Raw genomic sequence first — 21,236 nt, 5'->3', positions numbered from 1 at the left:
GTACTGGCTGTTTAGCATAGATAGCTCAGTTGCTTTGCACTATAAAATGCCAACCAACCAACTACTTTATTTTAATAAAAGTGTTAATACCCATACCAGCCATCTTGAGATAGATTTTTACTTCAAGTGGGTTTCTGATCACCACAAACCTTGTCTGAGTATATAAAAAAAAACAAAAAACTCCACTTTCATATTACAACTCTAACAAAATTTTAAAAGCAAAAGAATAAAAACTCTATGAAGATATGAGAGTGACAACAACCTTTCCTTCTTTATAAACATTAAATTTGATTTGTGCATGGATGTTGTAAACTTGATAGAGTGTTTATTGTCTTATTCAGAAGGCCTGGTAAGTATTCATGATTGGACCTGAATTTGCAAAATTAACTACTGTGTTGAGTAATGTAAAGTAGTGAAGGGATTTGAAAACTGGAAAAGCATGACTTGTGTGAGAAGAGTTGATGGTGTTTTCAAATCTGTTTCTAGAGTTTGAATGTTTGACTGAAATGTAGATGATAAGGGTAAATTAGGTCATGCACGTCAATCAAAAATAATGATGAAATATGAAAAAATTGGTGAAGATGTATTTGCCTGAGACTCCAAGCTCTACAATTTCTTGAAATGTGAAATAACTGGCAGTAATTTGTTATTTAGGATATAAAGCTCATTAATTCATTAGAATATGAAGATATGTTTGTTTTGAACTCAATGCCTTTTGACTTGCTAGAATGTAGGTATCAGGACACTGTTGATTGTCTTTCTTCCTGAACTCAACATCCAGCCTAGACATACTGCATTTCATCTATTTCGTATTGTTACATAGCCAAACAAAATGAGAAGAAACATTTATATAAATACCATTTTATAATATTTTTTGATAAACTTGCAAAGTTCTGGGTTCTTAAAACTTCATGGATAAGACTGCATAAGAAGGAGGTAGAGAAATTTTCAGAAGTATGTAAAATGTGAAGGACTTTCTAGAGAGAGGAAGGTAATTCATAGGTATGCAGAAGAAGTGAGAAAGAAACTGGGAAAATTGCCACTGGTCTAAATAAGTTGCTTAAGGTTTGTTTTTACTGTATTGTAGTTGGTAATAGTGTTTTAGTTATAGTTCATGAAACCTAGTCCTGTAGTTGTTCTTCAACATAATTATTTTAATATTATCTGTGTAAAAATGGCTGGTATGGGTAGAGAAGGCACTATGTAGCTGTTTTTACATATATAATTTTCTCTACAATTGGGTTTTCTCATCATCATGGATTATTTTAATATTATAAAGTACAACAAGGTAAAGTCAGACCATATTTTCTTATGGTTACCTCCTCTTCCCATTATTCATGCTCTCCAGTGGCTCAGTGTTAATCTAAGGGCTTGCAATGCTAAGAAATAAGGTTTTGATGTTTGTGGTGAGTATAACATCAATATCTCTTTTTGTAGCTTTGTCTTGCACTTAGAAACAAACAAAATTTTCTTAAACTGAGAATGTTTTCAGTCAAACGTCAAATGCTTTTTTCCATCTGTGTCCAGTATGAGTTAAAGTAGAAATAAATTATCAATAAGAACATTGTGTAGCTGTTGCAAGAAACAATGTGAAGAAAGAGGTAAAGAAAATAATAATAATAGTTTGAAAAACTCATTTAAAAAGGTGGAAATATATTAAATATTTTCACTTAAAGCAATAACTTGTTAAGTTCCAGGTGGCTTTCCTTTACTTGTTAAGTTCCAGGTGGCTTTCCTTTACTTGTTAAGTTCCAGGTGGCTTTCCTTTACTTGTTAAGTTCCAGGTGGCTTTCTTTTACTTGTTAAGTTCCAGGTGGCTTTCCCTTTACTTGTTAAGTTCCAGGTGGCTTTCCTTTGCTTGTTAAGTTCTAGGTGGCTTTCTTTTACTTGTTAATTCCAGAGTATCAGGTGGCTTTCTTTTACTTGTCAAGTTCCAGAGTATCAGGTGGCTTTCTTTTACTTGTCAAGTTCCAGAGTATCAGGTGGCTTTCTTTTTACTTGTCAAGTTCCAGAGTATCAGGTGGCTTTCTTTTACTTGTTAAGTTCCAGAGTATCAGGTGGCTTTCTTTACTTGTCAAGTTCCAGAGTATCAGGTGGCTTTCTTTTACTTGTCAAGTTCCAGAGTATCAGGTGGCTTTCTTTTACTTGTCAAGTTCCAGAGTATCAGGTGGCTTTCTTTTACTTGTCAAGTTCCAGAGTATCAGGTGGCTTTCTTTTACTTGTCAAGTTCCAGAGTATCAGGTGGCTTTCTTTACTTGTTAATTCCAGAGTATCGGTGGCTTTCTTTTACTTGTTAATTTCCAGAGTATCGGTGGCTTTCTTTTACTTGTTAAGTTCCAGTGTATCAGGTGGCTTTCTTTACTTGTTAAGTTCCAGAGTATCAGGTGGCTTTCCTTTACTTGTTAAGTTCCAGGTAGCTTTCTTTTACTTGTTAAGTTCTAGGTGACTTTCTTTTACTTGTTTAGTTCCAGAGTATCAGGTGGCTTTCTTTTTACTTGTTAAGTTCCAGAGTATCAGGTGGCTTTCTTTTACTTGTTAAGTTCCAGAGTATCAGGTGGCTTTCCTTTACTTGTTAAGTTCCAGGTGGCTTTCTTTTACTTGTTAAGTTCCAGGTGGCTTTCCTTTACTTGTTAAGTTCCAGGTGGCTTTCCTTTGCTTGTTAAGTTCTAGGTGGCTTTCTTTTTTTACTTGTTAATTTCCAGAGTATCAGGTGGCTTTCTTTTTTACTTGTTAAGTTCCAGAGTATCAGGTGGCTTTCTTTTACTTGTCAAGTTCCAGAGTATCAGGTGGCTTTCTTTTACTTGTCAAGTTCCAGAGTATCAGGTGGCTTTCTTTTACTTGTCAAGTTCCAGAGTATCAGGTGGCTTTCTTTTACTTGTTAAGTTCCAGAGTATCAGGTGGCTTTCTTTTACTTGTCAAGTTCCAGAGTATCAGGTGGCTTTCTTTTACTTGTCAAGTTCCAGAGTATCAGGTGGCTTTTTTTTTACTTGTCAAGTTCCAGAGTATCAGGTGGCTTTCTTTTACTTGTCAAGTTCCAGAGTATCAGGTGGCTTTCTTTACTTGTCAAGTTCCAGAGTATCAGGTGGCTTTCTTTTACTTGTCAAGTTCCAGAGTATTAGGTGGCTTTCTTTTACTTGTTAATTTCCAGAGTATCTGGGTGGCTTTCTTTTACTTGTTAAGTTCCAGTGTATCAGGTGGCTTTCTTTTTTTACTTGTTAAGTTCCAGAGTATCAGGTGGCTTTCCTTTACTTGTTAAGTTCCAGGTAGCTTTCTTTTACTTGTTAAGTTCTAGGTGACTTTCTTTTACTTGTTTAGTTCCAGAGTATCAGGTGGCTTTCTTTTACTTGTTAAGTTCCAGAGTATCAGGTGGCTTTCTTTTTACTTGTTAAGTTCCAGAGTATCAGGTGGCTTTCCTTTACTTGTTAAGTTCCAGGTAGCTTTCTTTTACTTGTTAAGTTCTAGGTGACTTTCTTTTACTTGTTTAGTTCCAGAGTATCAGGTGGCTTTCCTTTACTTGTTAAGTTCCAGGTAGCTTTCTTTTACTTGTTAAGTTCCAGGTGGCTTTCTTTTACTTGTTTAGTTCCAGAGTATCAGGTGGCTTTCCTTTACTTGTTAAGTTCCAGGTAGCTTTCTTTTACTTGTTAAGTTCTAGGTGACTTTCTTTTACTTGTTAATTTCCAGAGTATCGGGTGGCTTTCTTTTACTTGTTAATTTCCAGAGTATCGGGTGGCTTTCTTTTACTTGTTAAGTTCCAGTGTATCAGGTGGCTTTCTTTTACTTGTTAAGTTCCAGAGTATCAGGTGGCTTTCCTTTACTTGTTAAGTTCCAGGTAGCTTTCTTTTACTTGTTAAGTTCTAGGTGACTTTCTTTTACTTGTTTAGTTCCAGAGTATCAGGTGGCTTTCTTTTACTTGTTAAGTTCCAGAGTATCAGGTGGCTTTCTTTTACTTGTTAAGTTCCAGAGTATCAGGTGGCTTTCCTTTACTTGTTAAGTTCCAGGTGGCTTTCTTTTACTTGTTAAGTTCCAGGTGGCTTTCCTTTACTTGTTAAGTTCCAGGTGGCTTTCCTTTGCTTGTTAAGTTCTAGGTGGCTTTCTTTTACTTGTTAATTTCCAGAGTATCAGGTGGCTTTCTTTTACTTGTTAAGTTCCAGAGTATCAGGTGGCTTTCTTTTACTTGTCAAGTTCCAGAGTATCAGGTGGCTTTCTTTTACTTGTCAAGTTCCAGAGTATCAGGTGGCTTTCTTTTACTTGTCAAGTTCCAGAGTATCAGGTGGCTTTCTTTTACTTGTTAAGTTCCAGAGTATCAGGTGGCTTTCTTTTACTTGTCAAGTTCCAGAGTATCAGGTGGCTTTCTTTTACTTGTCAAGTTCCAGAGTATCAGGTGGCTTTCTTTACTTGTCAAGTTCCAGAGTATCAGGTGGCTTTCTTTTACTTGTCAAGTTCCAGAGTATCAGGTGGCTTTCTTTTACTTGTCAAGTTCCAGAGTATCAGGTGGCTTTCTTTTACTTGTCAAGTTCCAGAGTATCAGGTGGCTTTCTTTTACTTGTTAATTTCCAGAGTATCGGGTGGCTTTCTTTTACTTGTTAAGTTCCAGTGTATCAGGTGGCTTTCTTTTACTTGTTAAGTTCCAGAGTATCAGGTGGCTTTCCTTTACTTGTTAAGTTCCAGGTAGCTTTCTTTTACTTGTTAAGTTCTAGGTGACTTTCTTTTACTTGTTTAGTTCCAGAGTATCAGGTGGCTTTCTTTTACTTGTTAAGTTCCAGAGTATCAGGTGGCTTTCTTTTACTTGTTAAGTTCCAGAGTATCAGGTGGCTTTCCTTTACTTGTTAAGTTCCAGGTAGCTTTCTTTTACTTGTTAAGTTCTAGGTGACTTTCTTTTACTTGTTTAGTTCCAGAGTATCAGGTGGCTTTCCTTTACTTGTTAAGTTCCAGGTAGCTTTCTTTTACTTGTTAAGTTCCAGGTGGCTTTCTTTTACTTGTTTAGTTCCAGAGTATCAGGTGGCTTTCACATTTTATGCACAAAATATTTTTCTTTTTAAGAGCTACGCTATGGTTTTATTGAGTTGCAGTGTGTGAACATGAGATCTTTTTGTTGTGTTTTTAAGTAAAATAATAATATCCTCAAATTAGTTAAGTTTACTATTTGCTAAGTATGGTAGTCTGTTAGATGACTGCAAAATATCCAATGATTCAAACCTTTGTTATATGTTATTACTGTTTATCCTACTTATATCAAGCTGACTGATTACTTAAACATTTTTAATTGCAATATGTTTAATGAAAAGCATTATCAACATTATAAGTGATGTTAAAATGTGTTTTTATTAGTTACTTATCAGTTCATGTAGAGAAGATTGGTGAAGGATTTATGGGATATATTTAAAACAACTTGGGATCAATTGATCCATTTCAACTGTTCCACTCTTAAACTAAAACTATTAATTTTAACAGTCTTATGGCCTGTTCTTATCATTCATGTACCTATCAAGCTTTTCTTTAAACTCACTTAATTTACTGCTTCCAAAACACCTAAAGGCAATCCATTCCAGAGATGAGCTCTGAGGTCCTCCACTTGTGACATTAATCCTGTTTCACTGGACTCCATTTGTAACAATCTTCTGCTTTCTTCCATAAAGCCACTCTTCTATCCACTTAGTTAAATTATATCCCACTTCTATATGGAGATAATTTTCTTTACAAGCCTTTTATGTGGCATCTTGTCATTTGCTTCCTGAAAATCCAGATATTCCAAATCTATAACTTCAGCCTCATTTGATTAAGCAGTAACTTGTATAGATAGGATGACGTCTTTTCTCTTTTTGTCACTGTTAGTTGCTTCAACTCTGATCGTCTAGAAGTAATCGTAATAGGAACTCTGGATTGAGTTTTGCTAACAAGGTACCTGTAGTTAACGAGTTGGGAGATACAGCAACACAGCACAACCTGTATAAGATTATGATTAGTTCATGTCACCATGTTCCTAGTATTGATAAAAGGTTTGATGTTTAAAAATGTATTTATAGTGGTTTACTGGTGTAATGGATACCAACATAAGGTTTTATCACTGTAACTATCAATGAAACAAGTGTATTATCCCAATCACTCATTAGTAATGTTAAAATCCTCAGTTTGTTACTGGTGTAATGGATACCAACATAAGGTTTTATCACTATAACTATCAATGAAACAAGTGTATTATCCCAATCACTCATTAGTAATGTTAAAATCCTCAGTGGATTACTAGTGTAATGGGTACCAACATAAGGTTTTATCACTGTAACTATCAATGAAACAAGTGTATTATCCCAATCACTCATTAGTAATGTTAAAATCCTCAGTTTGTTACTGGTGTAATGGATACCAACATAAGGTTTTATCACTATAACTATCAATGAAACAAGTGTATTATCCCAATCACTCATTAGTAATGTTAAAATCCTCAGTGGATTACTAGTGTAATGGGTACCAACATAAGGTTTTATCACTGTAACTATCATATATGGAAGTTTAAGTAGTTTCAACGAACTTGCTTTATTGGGTATATATTTCTGTTAATGGTTTAACTTTTTTTTTATATTTATAGACTAATAATGACTGCTGCGCTTTCACCATATGAAAATTTAAAGTCGAAAGTCTGGAAAAATATAGAATTGATTTGTGTGGATGATGGAATTAGAGAAGCTTTCAGACAAGAGTCTGAATCATGGCGAGCCCTAAAAGAGGTTACAAGTATGAAAGAACTGATCCAACTTCTTGAAGATAGAGATATCTTAACAGAGTGGAATGTTGCTGTTTTAGAGAAACTAGTGAAACTTCTAGGTGACAAAGAGTCAGTTAACTTAATAAAAGCCTACAAGAAACTTGAACTTTCTGATACAACTCCTCGGTGTTGTGTGTGCCATTGTGAAATCAAAATCACACCAATCCAGTTGGATCCTGTTTTGGATTCAGAAAACGATTCTGATGGTTTGTCTTAATAATTACGTTACGTTATTAATGTGCTTAAGTATAGCTTAAGCTATTATTGTTCTTTATTGTACTTTACTGTAATAGAAACAAAGATGATAGCTACTTAATTATTTGAACTGTTCTTTAGTTGTGTGTCATTGTACATTACAACAGTTATAGTTATGTACAATGACACAGAACAACAGCTACAGGTACTTAGTTGAACTGTTCTTTAGTTGTGTGTCATTGTACATTACAACAGTTGTAGTTATGTACAATGACACAGAACAACAGCTACAGCTACTTAATTAGTTGAACTATTCTGTACACCACTACAATAGGGTCAAAAAGGCAGTAGCAATGTAACTTTTTAATGTTCTTCATTTTTTTACATCATTACTACACTATAGTTCATTGTAAAGTGTTCAGTTTCTTTGGTTTCCATGTTTTAAGAGATATTTTACCATTCCCTGAAGCATTTTAATTTTTTCCTGCCTTTCCAAATGTTTTCTGTTGACAATATTGGTCACAAATAAATTGCTTGTTTGCCCTTTGAATGTCTCACGAAATCGTTCTGTTTGTAGGTGTGTTTTATTGAGCTCCCTGAGTGTTTTTTGGTCTACTATAATATTTATCTGAGGTTATTTCTCACCATTGTAATTTCCTTTTGAAAATAAACATGTTCTTTCTTCTGTGTTTTTCATTGAAGCTGTTGTGGTATTATATACATTTACCTCTGTCATTTGCTGAGTTCAATGGTACTTTCTATTCTTATAGATTTGGAATTCATGACAATATCATACTTTGAAACTAATTTGAAAACTTCTCTGTTTTCTTAGGTTGTGTAAAGAGATGAGAGTTTGGATTTCCAATAGTCAATACATACAATGATTCTAAACTCTACCTGTTACACTTTATTCATATCCTTGTAACATGCGGATAGTGAAGTCTGTATGCAGGATGTCTGCACCATGAAAAGACTGTTCTTGGATATCAAATTTATGTTGTAAAGGATTCCTTTGAACAAATCACATATACAGAATATTCTATTTCACACGTTTTGGATTTGAGAGGGATTTTAGTTTTTCAGAACCCATAAAATTTCTTGTGGGTTTTCGTGGTGATCTAAACCCTAACTCTTTCACCATGTGGTTCCTCTTCAAGGACATCCTGTATGTGTGTAAAATAAGAATTGTCTTTATTATAGCAGGATATTGTTGATTAAGTACAGGGATTAGCTAGTATAATTTGGTAATTATTTCTATTGCTTGACACTTCATGTTGAGTAGAAATATCTCATCTCATAGTGGGGGCTTTCTCTCGTGTCTAATAGGATCATTTTCTGGGTAATGAAGATGTATATTTTAAAGCTTACTTTGTGTTACCTGACATGTGTTAATTAGTATATTTTAAAGCTTACTTTGTGTTACCTGACATGTGTTAATTAGTATATTTTAAAGCTTACTTTGTGTTACCTGATATGTGTGAATTAGTATATTTTAAAGCTTACTTTGTGTAACCTGACATGTGTGAATTAGTATATTTTAAAGCTTACTTTGTGTAACCTGACATGTGTGAATTAGTATATTTTAAAGCTTACTTTGTGTAACCTGACATGTGTGAATTAGTATATTTTAAAGCTTACTTTGTGTTACCTGACATGTGTGAATTAGTATATTTTAAAGCTTACTTTGTGTTACCTGACATGTGTGAATTAGTATATTTTAAAGCTTACGTTGTGTTACCTGACATGTGTGAATTAGTATATTTTAAAGCTTACATTGTGTTACCTGACATGTGTGAATTAGTATATTTTAAAGCTTACTTTGTGTTACCTGACGTGTGTAAATTAGTATATTTTAAAGCTTACTTTGTGTTACCTGACATGTGTGAATTAGTATATTTTAAAGCTTACGTTGTTTTACCTGACATGTGTGAATTAGTATATTTTAAAGCTTACGTTGTGTTACCTGACGTGTGAATTAGTATATTTTAAAGCTACGTTGTGTTACCTGACATGTGTGAATTAGTATATTTTAAAGCTACGTTGTGTTACCTGACATGTGTGAATAAGAAATATTTATTGCTCTCATCCACTCCATTTGCACTGATAATACTATGTAACACAAATTTTGTTCCTTGGTAGTATGTGTTATAGCACTATGTAACACAAATTTTGTTCCTGGATAGTATGTGTTATATCTTAATTGCTTATGTTGTAAAAGTACAGAAAATGGCCGTTATTCCCTTCAAACTTTGCTTTTGTGACCTGGATAATGAAATTTAGAAATTAACCTATTGTCTTTATAAAAATGGGCAAATTTGCACATTTTCATTTACATAAGGTCTGAATAAAACAACATATGAATCAGGATTTACATATATTTATACTAAAGTTATACAAAAATGTTTAGTAGTGAGTAGTTTTTTGAGATTTGCAACAGTAATGTAAATCACTATAATGTATCATCCCCCAAATATAGTCTCCCATCATGTTTTTGTTATGCTCTTCTTGGTAGCAGCATTCAAAGTCCAGTATATCTTGGTGGAAATGCTCACCTTGCTTCTCTGAGTATGCTCCATTGTTCTCCTTGAATTTATCAAGATAAGCATCAAGGATATGGACTTTCAAGACATCCTGCAGCCCATTTTGCCATAGTTCTTCACCAGAGCCTCAACCAGTTTCACGTAATTTTCGGCTTTCTGATTGCCCAAGAAGCCCTGAACCACTGCAACAAAGCTGCCCCAAACTTTTTTTTCTTCCTACTGAGCACTTGTGTGCACTCCAGGATCTTCTTTATTTGTGGTTCAATGAAGACACCAGCTTTGACCTTTGCCTCAGACAGTTTAGAGATGAAGTCTCAAAGGTACTTGAAGGTTGCAGACTCCTTATCAAGAGCTATGACAAATTGTTTCATAAGACCCAATTTTATGTGCAATGGTGGAAACAACACCTTCTGGAGGTTCACTAGTGGCTCACACTTGACTTGTGTCTCCCACAGAGAAGTTGGTTCGTTGTGGCCAGTGCTTCCTGTTGTAGTGTGCTGCAGTGTTCCTGCTGTCCCAAAGGCAAAGGTAACAGGGAAACTTGGTAAAGCCTCCTTGGAGACCCATCATGAATGTCACCATTTTGAAGTTTTCAGTAACCTCCAAGCCATACTCATCATACTTCAAGGTTTCTAGCAAGGTCTTGACACTGTTGTAATCCTCATTGGGGTGCACCGAATGAGTCAGAGGAAGAGACGGATACTTATTCCTGTTATGGAGCAGCACAGCTTTGAGGCTTCTGGATGAGCTATTAATGAAGAGGTGCCACTTGTTCAGGTTACAGACAATTCCAATTACCTCGCACAGATCGGATACATTGTGGGAGAAGCAGGGGCCATCTTGATGAGTAAAGAGTCTTGAAAAATGTCGGTGATGCTTCCTTTGACTTGCTACTTGCACACTTTCGTGTGACAAAATCTCACTCCTTGAGTCTAGATGTCAAAAGCTCGATATTTGACTTTGTTAGACCAGGATCTCTGATTAAGTCATTGAGGTTTCTTTGGTTGGAGTAGTATGGGTTTCTCTCACCAACTGCATCTCTGAAATTGTAATCTGGATTTTCAATGTCTACTTCCTCTTCTATTTGCTGCTCTCTTCTGAAAATGGCTGCAATCTCTGGCAGAGTAGGTACAGGGAGCTCAGGGCAGTGTGGTACTGAGACGATGCATGATGGAAGGTTTGGATACATAATAGCAGATGCATTTTTGCCAGCCCAATGTCTGGAAGGGTCCATCATGGAGAAGTAACAATTGCTTGAGTGGTCAGTGGGTTCACGCCAAATTCTTGGAATAGCAACTTCATGGATTTCTTTTCCCTTCTGTACCATCCTGCAAAAGAGCAAAATAAAATTATGAAGAATAATTTTATTTCATTCACATCTAATGTGTAAGAGAGTCATGCAAAATATTTTGTATGTGATATTTCTTCTATTGGGAATTAAAAAAAAAAAAGATATTTGAATTTTAAAAGGTCTAACATTTGTATAATATAAAATCTTATTATTCAAGCAAGTAAAAATTGTCCATCTCACCTTCTAGAGTTTTTTGCAGTGCTTGCAGGTAAAATGAGGTGCCCAGAGTTTGTCTTGATTCCCAAAAGGCATGCCGAAATATGCCTTGTAGGCTTCACACATTTTAGCAGATGCTGTCACAGAGTACGTTTTTGCTCTTGTTTTGATAAATTGGCCACATACATAGCAGAATGTGTCTGGAGAATGCTTGCAACTTCTTGATGCCATCTCTGATAAAATCAGATAGGTTTATGTGTTCACTTAGGCAGTTAGAACTAAACTGAAGGTGAGTGGTGAGCCCCTGTATATATCTATTACTATGGAAAGTTCTAGAAAATTCTGAAAGGTTCTTGAAAATTCTCGTAAGTTCTACAACATTCTAGAATGTTCTTGAAAATTCTTGTAAGTTTGATAAAATTCTCTATCAGCTACTCAGCACTGAATCTACCTGGAATGTTCTGGAAAATGGGTAAATTTGAAAATTTCATTACCCAGGTCACAAAAGCAAAGTTTGAAGAGAAAATTAGGTCTTTACCACTTACTTTAGACATAAGCAATTGGGATATAACACTTTCTGTCCAGGAACAAGAAAAAGTAAAAATTTTGTTACATAGTGTAATTTTACATGACCAAGATTAGGAGAAAAAAAAACTGTGTTCTGGGAACAGAACATCTCTGCCTATTTTTAGTTGTAGATAAATAATGTGTAATTGTTTTTAAGTTTTCCCTGGTTTTATTCACTTGTAGTTAAACTGTGTATGTGTATTTTTCTTTGCAGTTTTTTTTCCTCTTGTAGTTAAATCATGTATGTTGCTTATTGATTTTTTTCTGGGTTTTTCTATCCGTAATTAAACCATTGCATATTTGTAACTCAATTTGTTTTGATTCATTTGTACTTAATTAATGTGTACTAGTAGCTGAATTAGTCCTTTTGTCAATACTTAAACTATCTTTGATGATGAGAAAACCCACTTGTAGAGAAAAATGTATATGTAGAAAGGGCTGGTTTGGGTTGAGAAATTTTTTTTATGTAGAGGAGTGACCATTTCAACCTTCTTCGGTCATCTTTGGGTACATAAACATTTTCTCAAACCAAACCAGCCGTTTTTACATATATATTTTTAAACTATCTTTGTTTTTTATAATGCTGTACTAAGTCATTTTATAGTGTGTCATCTTGGGAGTATTCATTTGGTGTGTCATGCAAAACACAAATGTTTAACTTGTTTATTCAATTCTTACCTCTTTTATCACAAAGCTGTCTTGAACTTCTATCTGTTCTCAAAGCAATGATGAAACAGTTCATGCTAGTGCACCAGTCTGTCTATATACTCCACCCATTTTTGGATTTTTATATATCATATGATAATTCTCTACCAACAGCAGTGTGTCACCAATATTTTCAAAGCTATTTCCACTCATTCTTCATGTATTGCTTAGATGTATGTTGTTTTCACATGTTTTTATGAGTGTGCTTCTTTGTCATTTCAGAGTTTTGGTTTCAATATTTTTTTTTTTTGCATTTATTTCTTTTTACTGAACTGTAAGAATTCTCAGTATGAATTTGCAATCAATTCATTGCCTCCAGAAATTCCCTTTGCATTAAAAAAATGCTATTGGTAAGGCTTCCCAGTAATCAGTTTCATCTTCATCTGCAGAGGAGATACAGACTTTAGCTTGCAGGTAGCTATATTATGTATTTTGCTGGTAATTTTTTCTTCTTTTCAGTGTGACAATATTTCTAAGGAAGAACACAATGAATGAAAAGAAATTGGGACTTTCTTTTTTATCAATTTATTTTGGTCTGCCACACTCTCAACTTCTTCTGATATTTTCACCTTCCATGATCTGCCACATCATTCACTTTGGTAGAACATTGTTCTACTCCTTTCTTTTTAATGGTTACAGTTCTTCCTGGAAGTCTGTATTACATTTTGGACATACATACATTACACCTGGATGTTGTACCAGTGTTAGGTGTGGCATTGTGTAGTGTTGTCCTTATATTGTTCTACTCCTTTCTTTTTAATGGTTACAGTTCTTCCTGGAAGTCTGTATTACATTTTGGACATACATACATTACACCTGGATGTTGTACCAGTGTTAGGTGTGGCATTGTGTAGTGTTGTCCTTATTTATCCATGGGAAAATTAATTATTTCCTGTTATTAGTGCTTTGTGTTTGGTAAGCTAGATATTCACGTGTCTTTTATCATTTTTATAAAGTAATTTCGATGAATAGTCAATTAAATTTCGATAATTACATTTTTCCAGGTAAATTTATTTTGCATGCTCATTAATATTATGTACTTCGAGGACTCGGCAAAGTTCTGGGTTTGTTAGTTCATTATTAATAACTACTTTGTTAATTACATGTGTTTAGATAGTTCACAATACATGTTGTTAGTATTACTAACATCTATTTTATTGTTTTATCTGAATAGCTTATTATTTTGTCATTGCTATGTGTTTCATCATTATAATTTTTGTCAATGTGGGACTTAGTTATGTATCCTTTGTTGTGTAGGTCAAGTTTGAGGAATTGTAAGTTATATCTTGATTATTAATATGTTTTCTAGGTAAATTTAGATGATTTGCCTGTTTGATATTTATAACTATTTTATTAACTAGGTATGTTTGGGTAGTTTGTACATTACAATTCATTACTACTAGTAATATGTAATTCATTGCTTTATCTGACAGTTTTTGTTTTGTGATTATTAACTCTGTGCCTTATCATCCTAATTTTTGGTCAGTGTAGGACTTAAATTTACTCTTGCTTTGTTATATCGCTGCTGTGTTTGTTTCTTTCTATTTATAAAGCTGAGCCTTTTCTATGTTTGTGATACTAAAAACCTCATTTGTGCTTCTTTCCCTCAGTGCCCACATTATTGATAGTTATTTATTGTTCTGGTTCAGAACTGTACCATTTGGACTAACTTCAGTTCTTTGAAATGTTTTCTTAGAGTTATTAACTCTTGTCCAACATCTTTACTCTTTGTATTCTTTCTATGGATGATTGGGTTCTGCATGCTTCTTTTTGTTCACTGTCCAGAGACCACACTCATTTGCTTTTTTAGTCTGTGAAGGTTTTCTGAGTTTTTTCCCACTTTCTTATCCTAATGTTGAGAAGAGTGGATAGTACATTCCAACATCTCCACAGTGGTTACTTATATTGCAGAACAAGGGGGTAGTAGTTCTTTGGATAGTACATTCCAATATCTCCATAGTGGTTACTTATATCACAGAACAAGGGGGTAGTGGTTCTTAGTCCCTTTGCTTTCAGATCCTGGATTTTCTTTCCAGGCTAACAGTCACCACATTATGGTTTCAGCTTGCAAAGTTCCTGGCTCCTGTAATTTTGTTGTAGATTAGTTATCTCTTCTCAATAAGATTTTCCTCACACTCACAGAATGGTTTCTTGGTCCACAGGGTTGTACTCTGTTGGGACAACATTTATGCTATCACCATCCATTAGAGCATCAAACTTCCTTCTCATTGATTTCCAATTCATACCTGGCAAATATGAGGGTGGTTGCATTCTGTTAAGATTGGAGGGGATCTTCAAATCTATGTTTACCCTCCTATTCAACTCCTCTCCATAGTACTATCCATATTCCAAACACTGCATTTTAGCCCACTGGTGGTTAAGTATTGGCTAGTGCAACCATTGTTTCCACTGTTTTGACCTTGTACAGTTGCTGTCTACATTTCCTTCAACTCCTGTCAGCCATTTGTCATCCAGACATCACCACACTTTGTCTTCATGCTTGGCCTTTGTCAGGTTCGTTGTCTCAGCTCAGGGACCTACTCCATGTGTGGCATTTTTCATGATCCATTAGACATTCTTCTATGTCCAATTACCACAGATGATAGTATACCTTCTGCCTCTGGTCTCTTCGATGTGACTTTGGTTCTTTCCAACCTTTCATTCCTCATCTTTATCAATTTTTCACCTGGTTGTTTGGTAAAGATTGTCCATTTTGACCATGTCTAGCTATCGGTTGGCCTTGTATAATACCTCCACATTCTCCAGCTTTCATCTGGTTTTATCTAACTTTGTCATTTCTTGTCTTTTCATACATCTTGTCATACATCCTCCATGTTTCTATGATTTGACTGATTGGATTCTCAGTGTGGTCCTTTATGCCTTGGCCATCTTCCCTTTGAACCTTTGTTCTCATGTTCCATCTGCCATCTCTCTCTCAAGACCAATTTTCTTTTTCTCCTTGCATGCAGATGTCATAGTTGTAGATCAGATATGTATATCTTTACTATTACCTACTTTCTTTACATTTACTCTTATGTCATCCTGTATCCCAAATGGTCCTTCCTGCCTCCTTCAGACCTATGATGCTTCTGTCGGCTGTTTGGCTTTCACAACAATTTTCTTTCTTTTCACCTCCTACCTGTACTCCCATTCCAATGGTGATAGACTTCTTCTTTGTTCACTCCTTTTTTACATGGCACATCCTGTCTCCTTTTGGGCTTTATGTTACTGACCTTTTATTATCTAAAACCCTTCCATTTCCCTGGAACTCGTTAGGTTCACATATTCAGACTTATCCTTGGAGAGCCACTGTCTTCACAGTGTCTCTTTAAATTCATTATATCTGCATGTCTGGTTGCTCATCTTTGATATCTTTTTGGGGAGATCATTCAGGTCATAATGTAGATTACTTCTTATACCTTCGGTACTCATTAACTGCACAGTTTGGCTGTATCTTCCTTGGGTGGATATCATCTTCTTCCAATGGCAGTTTTACACATGTCCTCTTGCCTTTAATTAGGGTAAGTCTTGCCACTTCCTTTTATTTATGCTTTTATTTTCAGCAACCATGATTTTTACCACTGACAGTGGGATCCCACTCTGTGGCATGTATGCTTTGCCTCAAATCTGCACTATTTGCTAAGTGCTCTGTAATAATTACTGTATAGATGGAATGTTTTGCAAGACCATTGGTGGCATACCCAGTGATATATTCCTGAGATATGTTTTCAGATATCAGTGAGTTTCACTCGGTGGTGGACTGTCACTCATGGAATTTGTAAATAAAATATAAAGGGATTTCTGCTCATCCTTTCTCAACCTTTGATTGAATAAATTGGTTTTGATCTGTTTTTCAAATTAGGAAATCACAGACACCCATTGCACATTTTTCAGTGTGACCCTCCTCCAGCTTTCTCGCTGTGTTTATTTCCCTTTTTCTTCCAGTGGAACAAGGAAGCTCTTACCACTTCCCAGTTGTTGGCATAATAGACTATGGAGGCTTGCTGCTGAATGAGTTTAGAAATCTAATTTACTATATAAATACATATGATTATAAACTCAATGAGAGGAGGGCAAAGCTGCTTCTTTTCTTCCATTTCCCTTTAGTTTTTTTTTCCAGGTGGACAACTGACAGTTGGAGCAGGTTCACCAGAGGAACAGGTTGTATGCAGTAGAAGCCTCTCTTCTCATTTTTCCAATTGCAAGAGGTTCTCTCCTTGCTCCTACAGTCATTTGCAACAGAAGCTCTTTTTCACATTATTTTAGTTGTAGAAAGTTCTCTCCTTGCTCCTACTGTTATGTGCAACAGAAACTTATTCATATTATTTTAGTTGTAGAAAGTTCTCTCCTTGCTCTTACTGTTGTGTGCAACAGAAACTTATTTTAGTTGTAGAAAGTTCTCTCCTTGCTCCTACTGTTGTGTGCAACAGAAACTTATTCATATTATTTTAGTTGCAGAAAGTTCTCTCCTTGCTCCTACTGTTGTGTGCAACAGAAACTTATTCATATTATTTTAGTTGCAGAAAGTTCTCTCCTTGCTCCTACTGTTGTGTGCAACAGAAACTTATTCATATTATTTTAGTTGCAGAAGGTTCTCTCCTTGCTCCTACTGTTGTGTGCAACAGAAACTTATTCATATTATTTTAGTTGTAGAAAGTTCTCTCCTTGCTCTTACTGTTGTGTGCAACAGAACTTATTTTAGTTGTAGAAAGTTCTCTCCTTGCTCCTACTGTTGTGTGCAACAGAAACTTATTCATATTATTTTAGTTGCAGAAAGTTCTCTCCTTGCTCCTACTGTTGTGTGCAACAGAAACTTATTCATATTATTTTAGTTGCAGAAAGTTCTCTCCTTGCTCTACTGTTGTGTGCAACAGAAACTTATTCATATTATTTTAGTTGCAGAAAGTTCTCTCCTTGCTCTACTGTTGTGTGCAACAGAAACTTATTCATATTATTTTAGTTGCAGAAAGTTCTTTCCTTGCACCTACTGTTGTGTGCAACAGAAGCTTTTTTTCAAATTATTTTAGTTGTAGAAAGTTCTCTCCTTGCTCCTACTGTTGTGTGCAACAGAAACTTATTCATATTATTTTAGTTGCAGAAAGTTCTTTCCTTGCACCTACTGTTGTGTGCAACAGAAGCTCTTTTTCAAATTATTTTAGTTGCAGAAGGTTCTCTCCTTGCTCCTACTGTTGTGTGCAACAGAAACTTTTCACTTTATTTTAGTTGTAGAAAGTTCTTTCCTTGCTCCTACTGTTGAGTTTGGGAGACTTTGTGCTTTGTTTTAATAATGGAGTACATACATTCAATGTGAGAAGTGACTTTGTTTGGTTTTCAATGTTGTGCTCCTACACTGGTCCCTCCATCTTTACAATGTGGGATTGTAGCTTTGTGTGAGAGGAGATAAGACCTTACCAGAAATTAAGATTTTTGAAAATGTATTTCTGATAGGTACTCACTTCCCTCGCACACTTCCCACTCACAGCCCATGTTCATTTCTTAGAGTTGCCAATTCTAGAAAGTGAGGATTGAGCAGGAATAGTAGAGAAGTTTAGCTGCAGTAATATATAGGTGACACAGTACTGTTGGTGGAGGCTAGTTATACGATGCATACAAATTCAAAAATAGTGTTAATTGATGGGATATACAGACTGGTGCACTCAGTGAAAAAATTGTAATAATACTTAGAGGACAAATTGAAGTTTGACAGAGCTTTGTGTGAGAAGTGGCATGTATATACCTATCAGAAATATATTTTTAGTGTGAATTTTTATATGGTTCTCCTCAGAATGCTTTAGTCTCTGTTCGTATGTTGTTTTGGTTGTATTTATATGCAAGAATTAATGAGTATTTTAAATTGTCATTGTTTCAAATTTTCAGAGGTATCTGTATAGATGTATATATGTTGAGAAAATTTATAAAGGATCGAAAACTTAGCTTAATTTTCTTTGTCGTTTCAATAATTAAGTCATCTGTAAATTAATGAAAGTATTTTAAAAATTAATTAATTTTTTTGTGTAGAAATGGAAAGTGCAATGTTGTATATCAGTCGTAATTATGGGTCCAGATGGAAGCATCTTGCAAGGGCCTTGAAAGTTCGTGAAGGAGATATAGATAGTGTCATCTGTGACTACCCAGGTGATACATGTGAACAGATTTACCAAGCATTGTGTCGCTGGAAGGAAGAACACGCTTCTCGGGCCAATATGGATGTACTACTAGAAACGCTCAGGAAATCTTCCTGCAAACGGAATGATTTGGCTGAAAAATTGCAGAATGGCTATCATCTACATTAATGTCTTTCTTGGACAAGGCCAAACAAGTGATTTTCCATAGCTGTAATTTTGCTTATATGCTATTTTATGTTCAATGAAATTTTTTAAAATTAATATTTTAGTTTTATATCTATGTACTGGTATAAGGTTTATTATGGTTTAAAAAGATGTATTCTCTAAATTGCTGAAACACCAATGTATAACAGCTTTGGTGTACAGAATAGTATATAATACTGTCATGGTGTAACAGACTTCAGTAACAAATAAACCTGTAACACAATTTGATTAACCACACAACTTTTGTGTTCAGTATATTATGTAATACTGTCATGGTGGAACAGGCTTCTGTTATAAATAAACTTGTAACACTCTGTTATATAACACAAATTTTGTGTACAGTATAGTATATATTACTGTCATGGTGGAACAGGCTTCAGTAACAAATAAACCTGTAACACAATTTGATTAACCACACAACTTTTGTGTTCAGTATATTATGTAATACTGTCATGGTGGAACAGGCTTCTGTTATAAATAAACTTCTAACACTCTGTTATATAACACAAATTTTGTGTACAGTATAGTATATATTACTGTCATGGTGGAACAGGCTTCAGTAACAAATAAACCTGTAACACAATTTGATTAACCACACAACTTTTGTGTTCAGTATATTATGTAATACGGTCATGGTGGAACAGGCTTGTGTTATAAATAAACTTGTAACACTCTGTTATATAACACAAATTTTGTGTACAGTATAGTATATATTACTGTCATGGTGGAACAGGCTTCTGTTACAAATAAGTTTGTAACACTATTTCATATAGCACAACTTTTGTGCACAGTACAGTACATAATACAGTCATGGTGCAACAGGTTTGGTTACAAATAAATTTGTAACTATTTTATATAACAACTTTTGTGTACAGTATAGTACATAATACAGTCATGGTTCTAGAGGTTCAGTTACAAATAAATTTGTAACACTTTGATATAACAAGTTTTCTAAACAGTATAGTATGTAATAACGTCATGGTGCAACAGGTTGCAGTTACAAATAAATTTAACTATTTTATGTAACAACTTTTGTGTACAGTATAGTACATAATACAGTCATGGTGCAAGAGGTTCAGTTACAAATAAATTTGTAACACTATTTTATATAACACAACTTTTCTGTAAAGTATAGCATGTAATACTATCATGGTGTGACAGGCTTCTGTGACAAATTCGCTTTTGACACTGTTATATAACACAACTTTGGTGAACAGTATAGTATGTAGTACTATCATGGTGCAATGGGCTTCTGTTACAAATAATTTTGTAACTATATTTTATATAACAACCTTTGTGTGTAGTATAGTATGTAATACTGACATGGTACAACAGGCTGCTGTTTCAAATAAACTTGTAATGTTATTTTCTGTAACACAACTTTTGTGTACAGTATAGTACATAATACAGTCATGATGTAACAGGTTACGTTTCAAATAAATTTATAACTATTTTATATAACACAACTTTTGTGTATGGTATTGTATGTAAAAATGACAAGGTGCAACAAGCTTTTGTTATAAATAAACTTGTAACACTATTTTATGCAAATCTACTTTTTTATACAGTATACCATATAATACTGTCATGGTGCAATAGGCTTCTGTTACAAATAAATGTGTAATACTATTTTATATTACACTTCTTTTGTGTTCAGTTTTGCATGTAATACAAACAGTAATAATCAATAGTGTTCACTATACAAGTATGAATCAATAGTGTTCACTATACAAGTATGAATCAATAGTGTTCACTATACCAGTATTAATCAACAGTGTCCACAATACCAGTATTAATCAATAGTGTTCTTTGTACCAGTATTAATCGACAGTGTTCCCAATACCAGTATTTATCAAGAATGTTCACAATACCAGTAATAACCAGTAGTGTTCACAATACCAGCACTAATCAATCGTGTTTACAATAACAGTTTTAATCAATAATGTTTACAATAGCAGTATTAATTAACAGTGTTCACAGTACCAATATTAATTAACAGTGTTCACAGTACCAGTATTAATCAACAGTGTTCCCAATACCAGTATTAATCAATAGTTTTCACTATGCTAGTGCTAATCAAAATGTTTTCATAGTACCAGTATTGACAAATAGTGTCAACTACAGAAGTGTTATTCAATAGCGTTCACAACACCAGAACTAATCAATAGTCTTCACCATATGAGTAATAATCAACAATGTTCAGAATACCAGTATTAACCAACACAGTTTATAATACCAGTATTAATCAACAGTGCTCACAATACTAGTATTAATTAAGTGTTCACTATACCAGTATTAATTAACAGCGTTAAGTGTACCATAATTAATCAATAGTGTTCACAATACCAGTAATACCATTCATAATAAACATAATAGTGTTCACAGTACTAGAAGTAATCAATAGTGTTCACAAGACGAGTATAAATCAATAGAGTTCACAATACCACTATTAATGAATAGTGTTTATAAAGCAGTATAAATCAATAGTGTTGATAATATTATTAATCAATAACTTTCACGATACCAGTATAAATCAATAGTGTTTACTATACCTGTAATAGTGTTCAGAATATCAGTATTAATCAGTGGTGTTCACTATTCCAGTATTAATTAATATTGTTCACGATACCAAT

The 21,236-nt window shown here is 34.4% G+C and overlaps 1 protein-coding gene across 1 annotated transcript; it reads left to right on the top strand.

The window, feature by feature from the left end:
* The first annotated feature begins 727 nt into the window (after window positions 1-727).
* Window positions 728-20,143, top strand: Fadd (fas-associated death domain protein). Its single transcript, XM_076478285.1, has 3 exons — window positions 728-1,065; window positions 6,584-6,966; window positions 18,293-20,143. Exons 2-3 carry the CDS (start codon window positions 6,591-6,593, stop codon window positions 18,565-18,567), a joined length of 651 nt encoding a protein of 216 aa, XP_076334400.1. The 5' UTR covers window positions 728-1,065; window positions 6,584-6,590; the 3' UTR covers window positions 18,568-20,143.
* Window positions 20,144-21,236: the final 1,093 nt, after the last annotated feature.

The sequence above is a fragment of the Tachypleus tridentatus genome, chromosome 2 (genome assembly GCF_004210375.1).
Source record: "Tachypleus tridentatus isolate NWPU-2018 chromosome 2, ASM421037v1, whole genome shotgun sequence".
In the NCBI taxonomy this organism is placed as follows: domain Eukaryota; kingdom Metazoa; phylum Arthropoda; class Merostomata; order Xiphosura; family Limulidae; genus Tachypleus; species Tachypleus tridentatus.
The sequence above is the reverse complement of the archived record's forward strand: the minus strand, read 5'-3'. Positions and strand labels throughout refer to the sequence as shown.

What these genes read in the sequence shown, in the direction of transcription:
- Fadd (XM_076478285.1), top strand. Translation starts at nt 6,591, where the DNA reads ATGACTGCTGCGCTTTCACCATATGAAAATTTAAAGTCGAAAGTCTGG. An exon ending in TTCAGAAAACGATTCTGATG is followed by an intron (nt 6,967 to 18,292) that starts GTTTGTCTTAAT and finishes TTTTTTGTGTAG; the next exon opens with AAATGGAAAGTGCAATGTTG.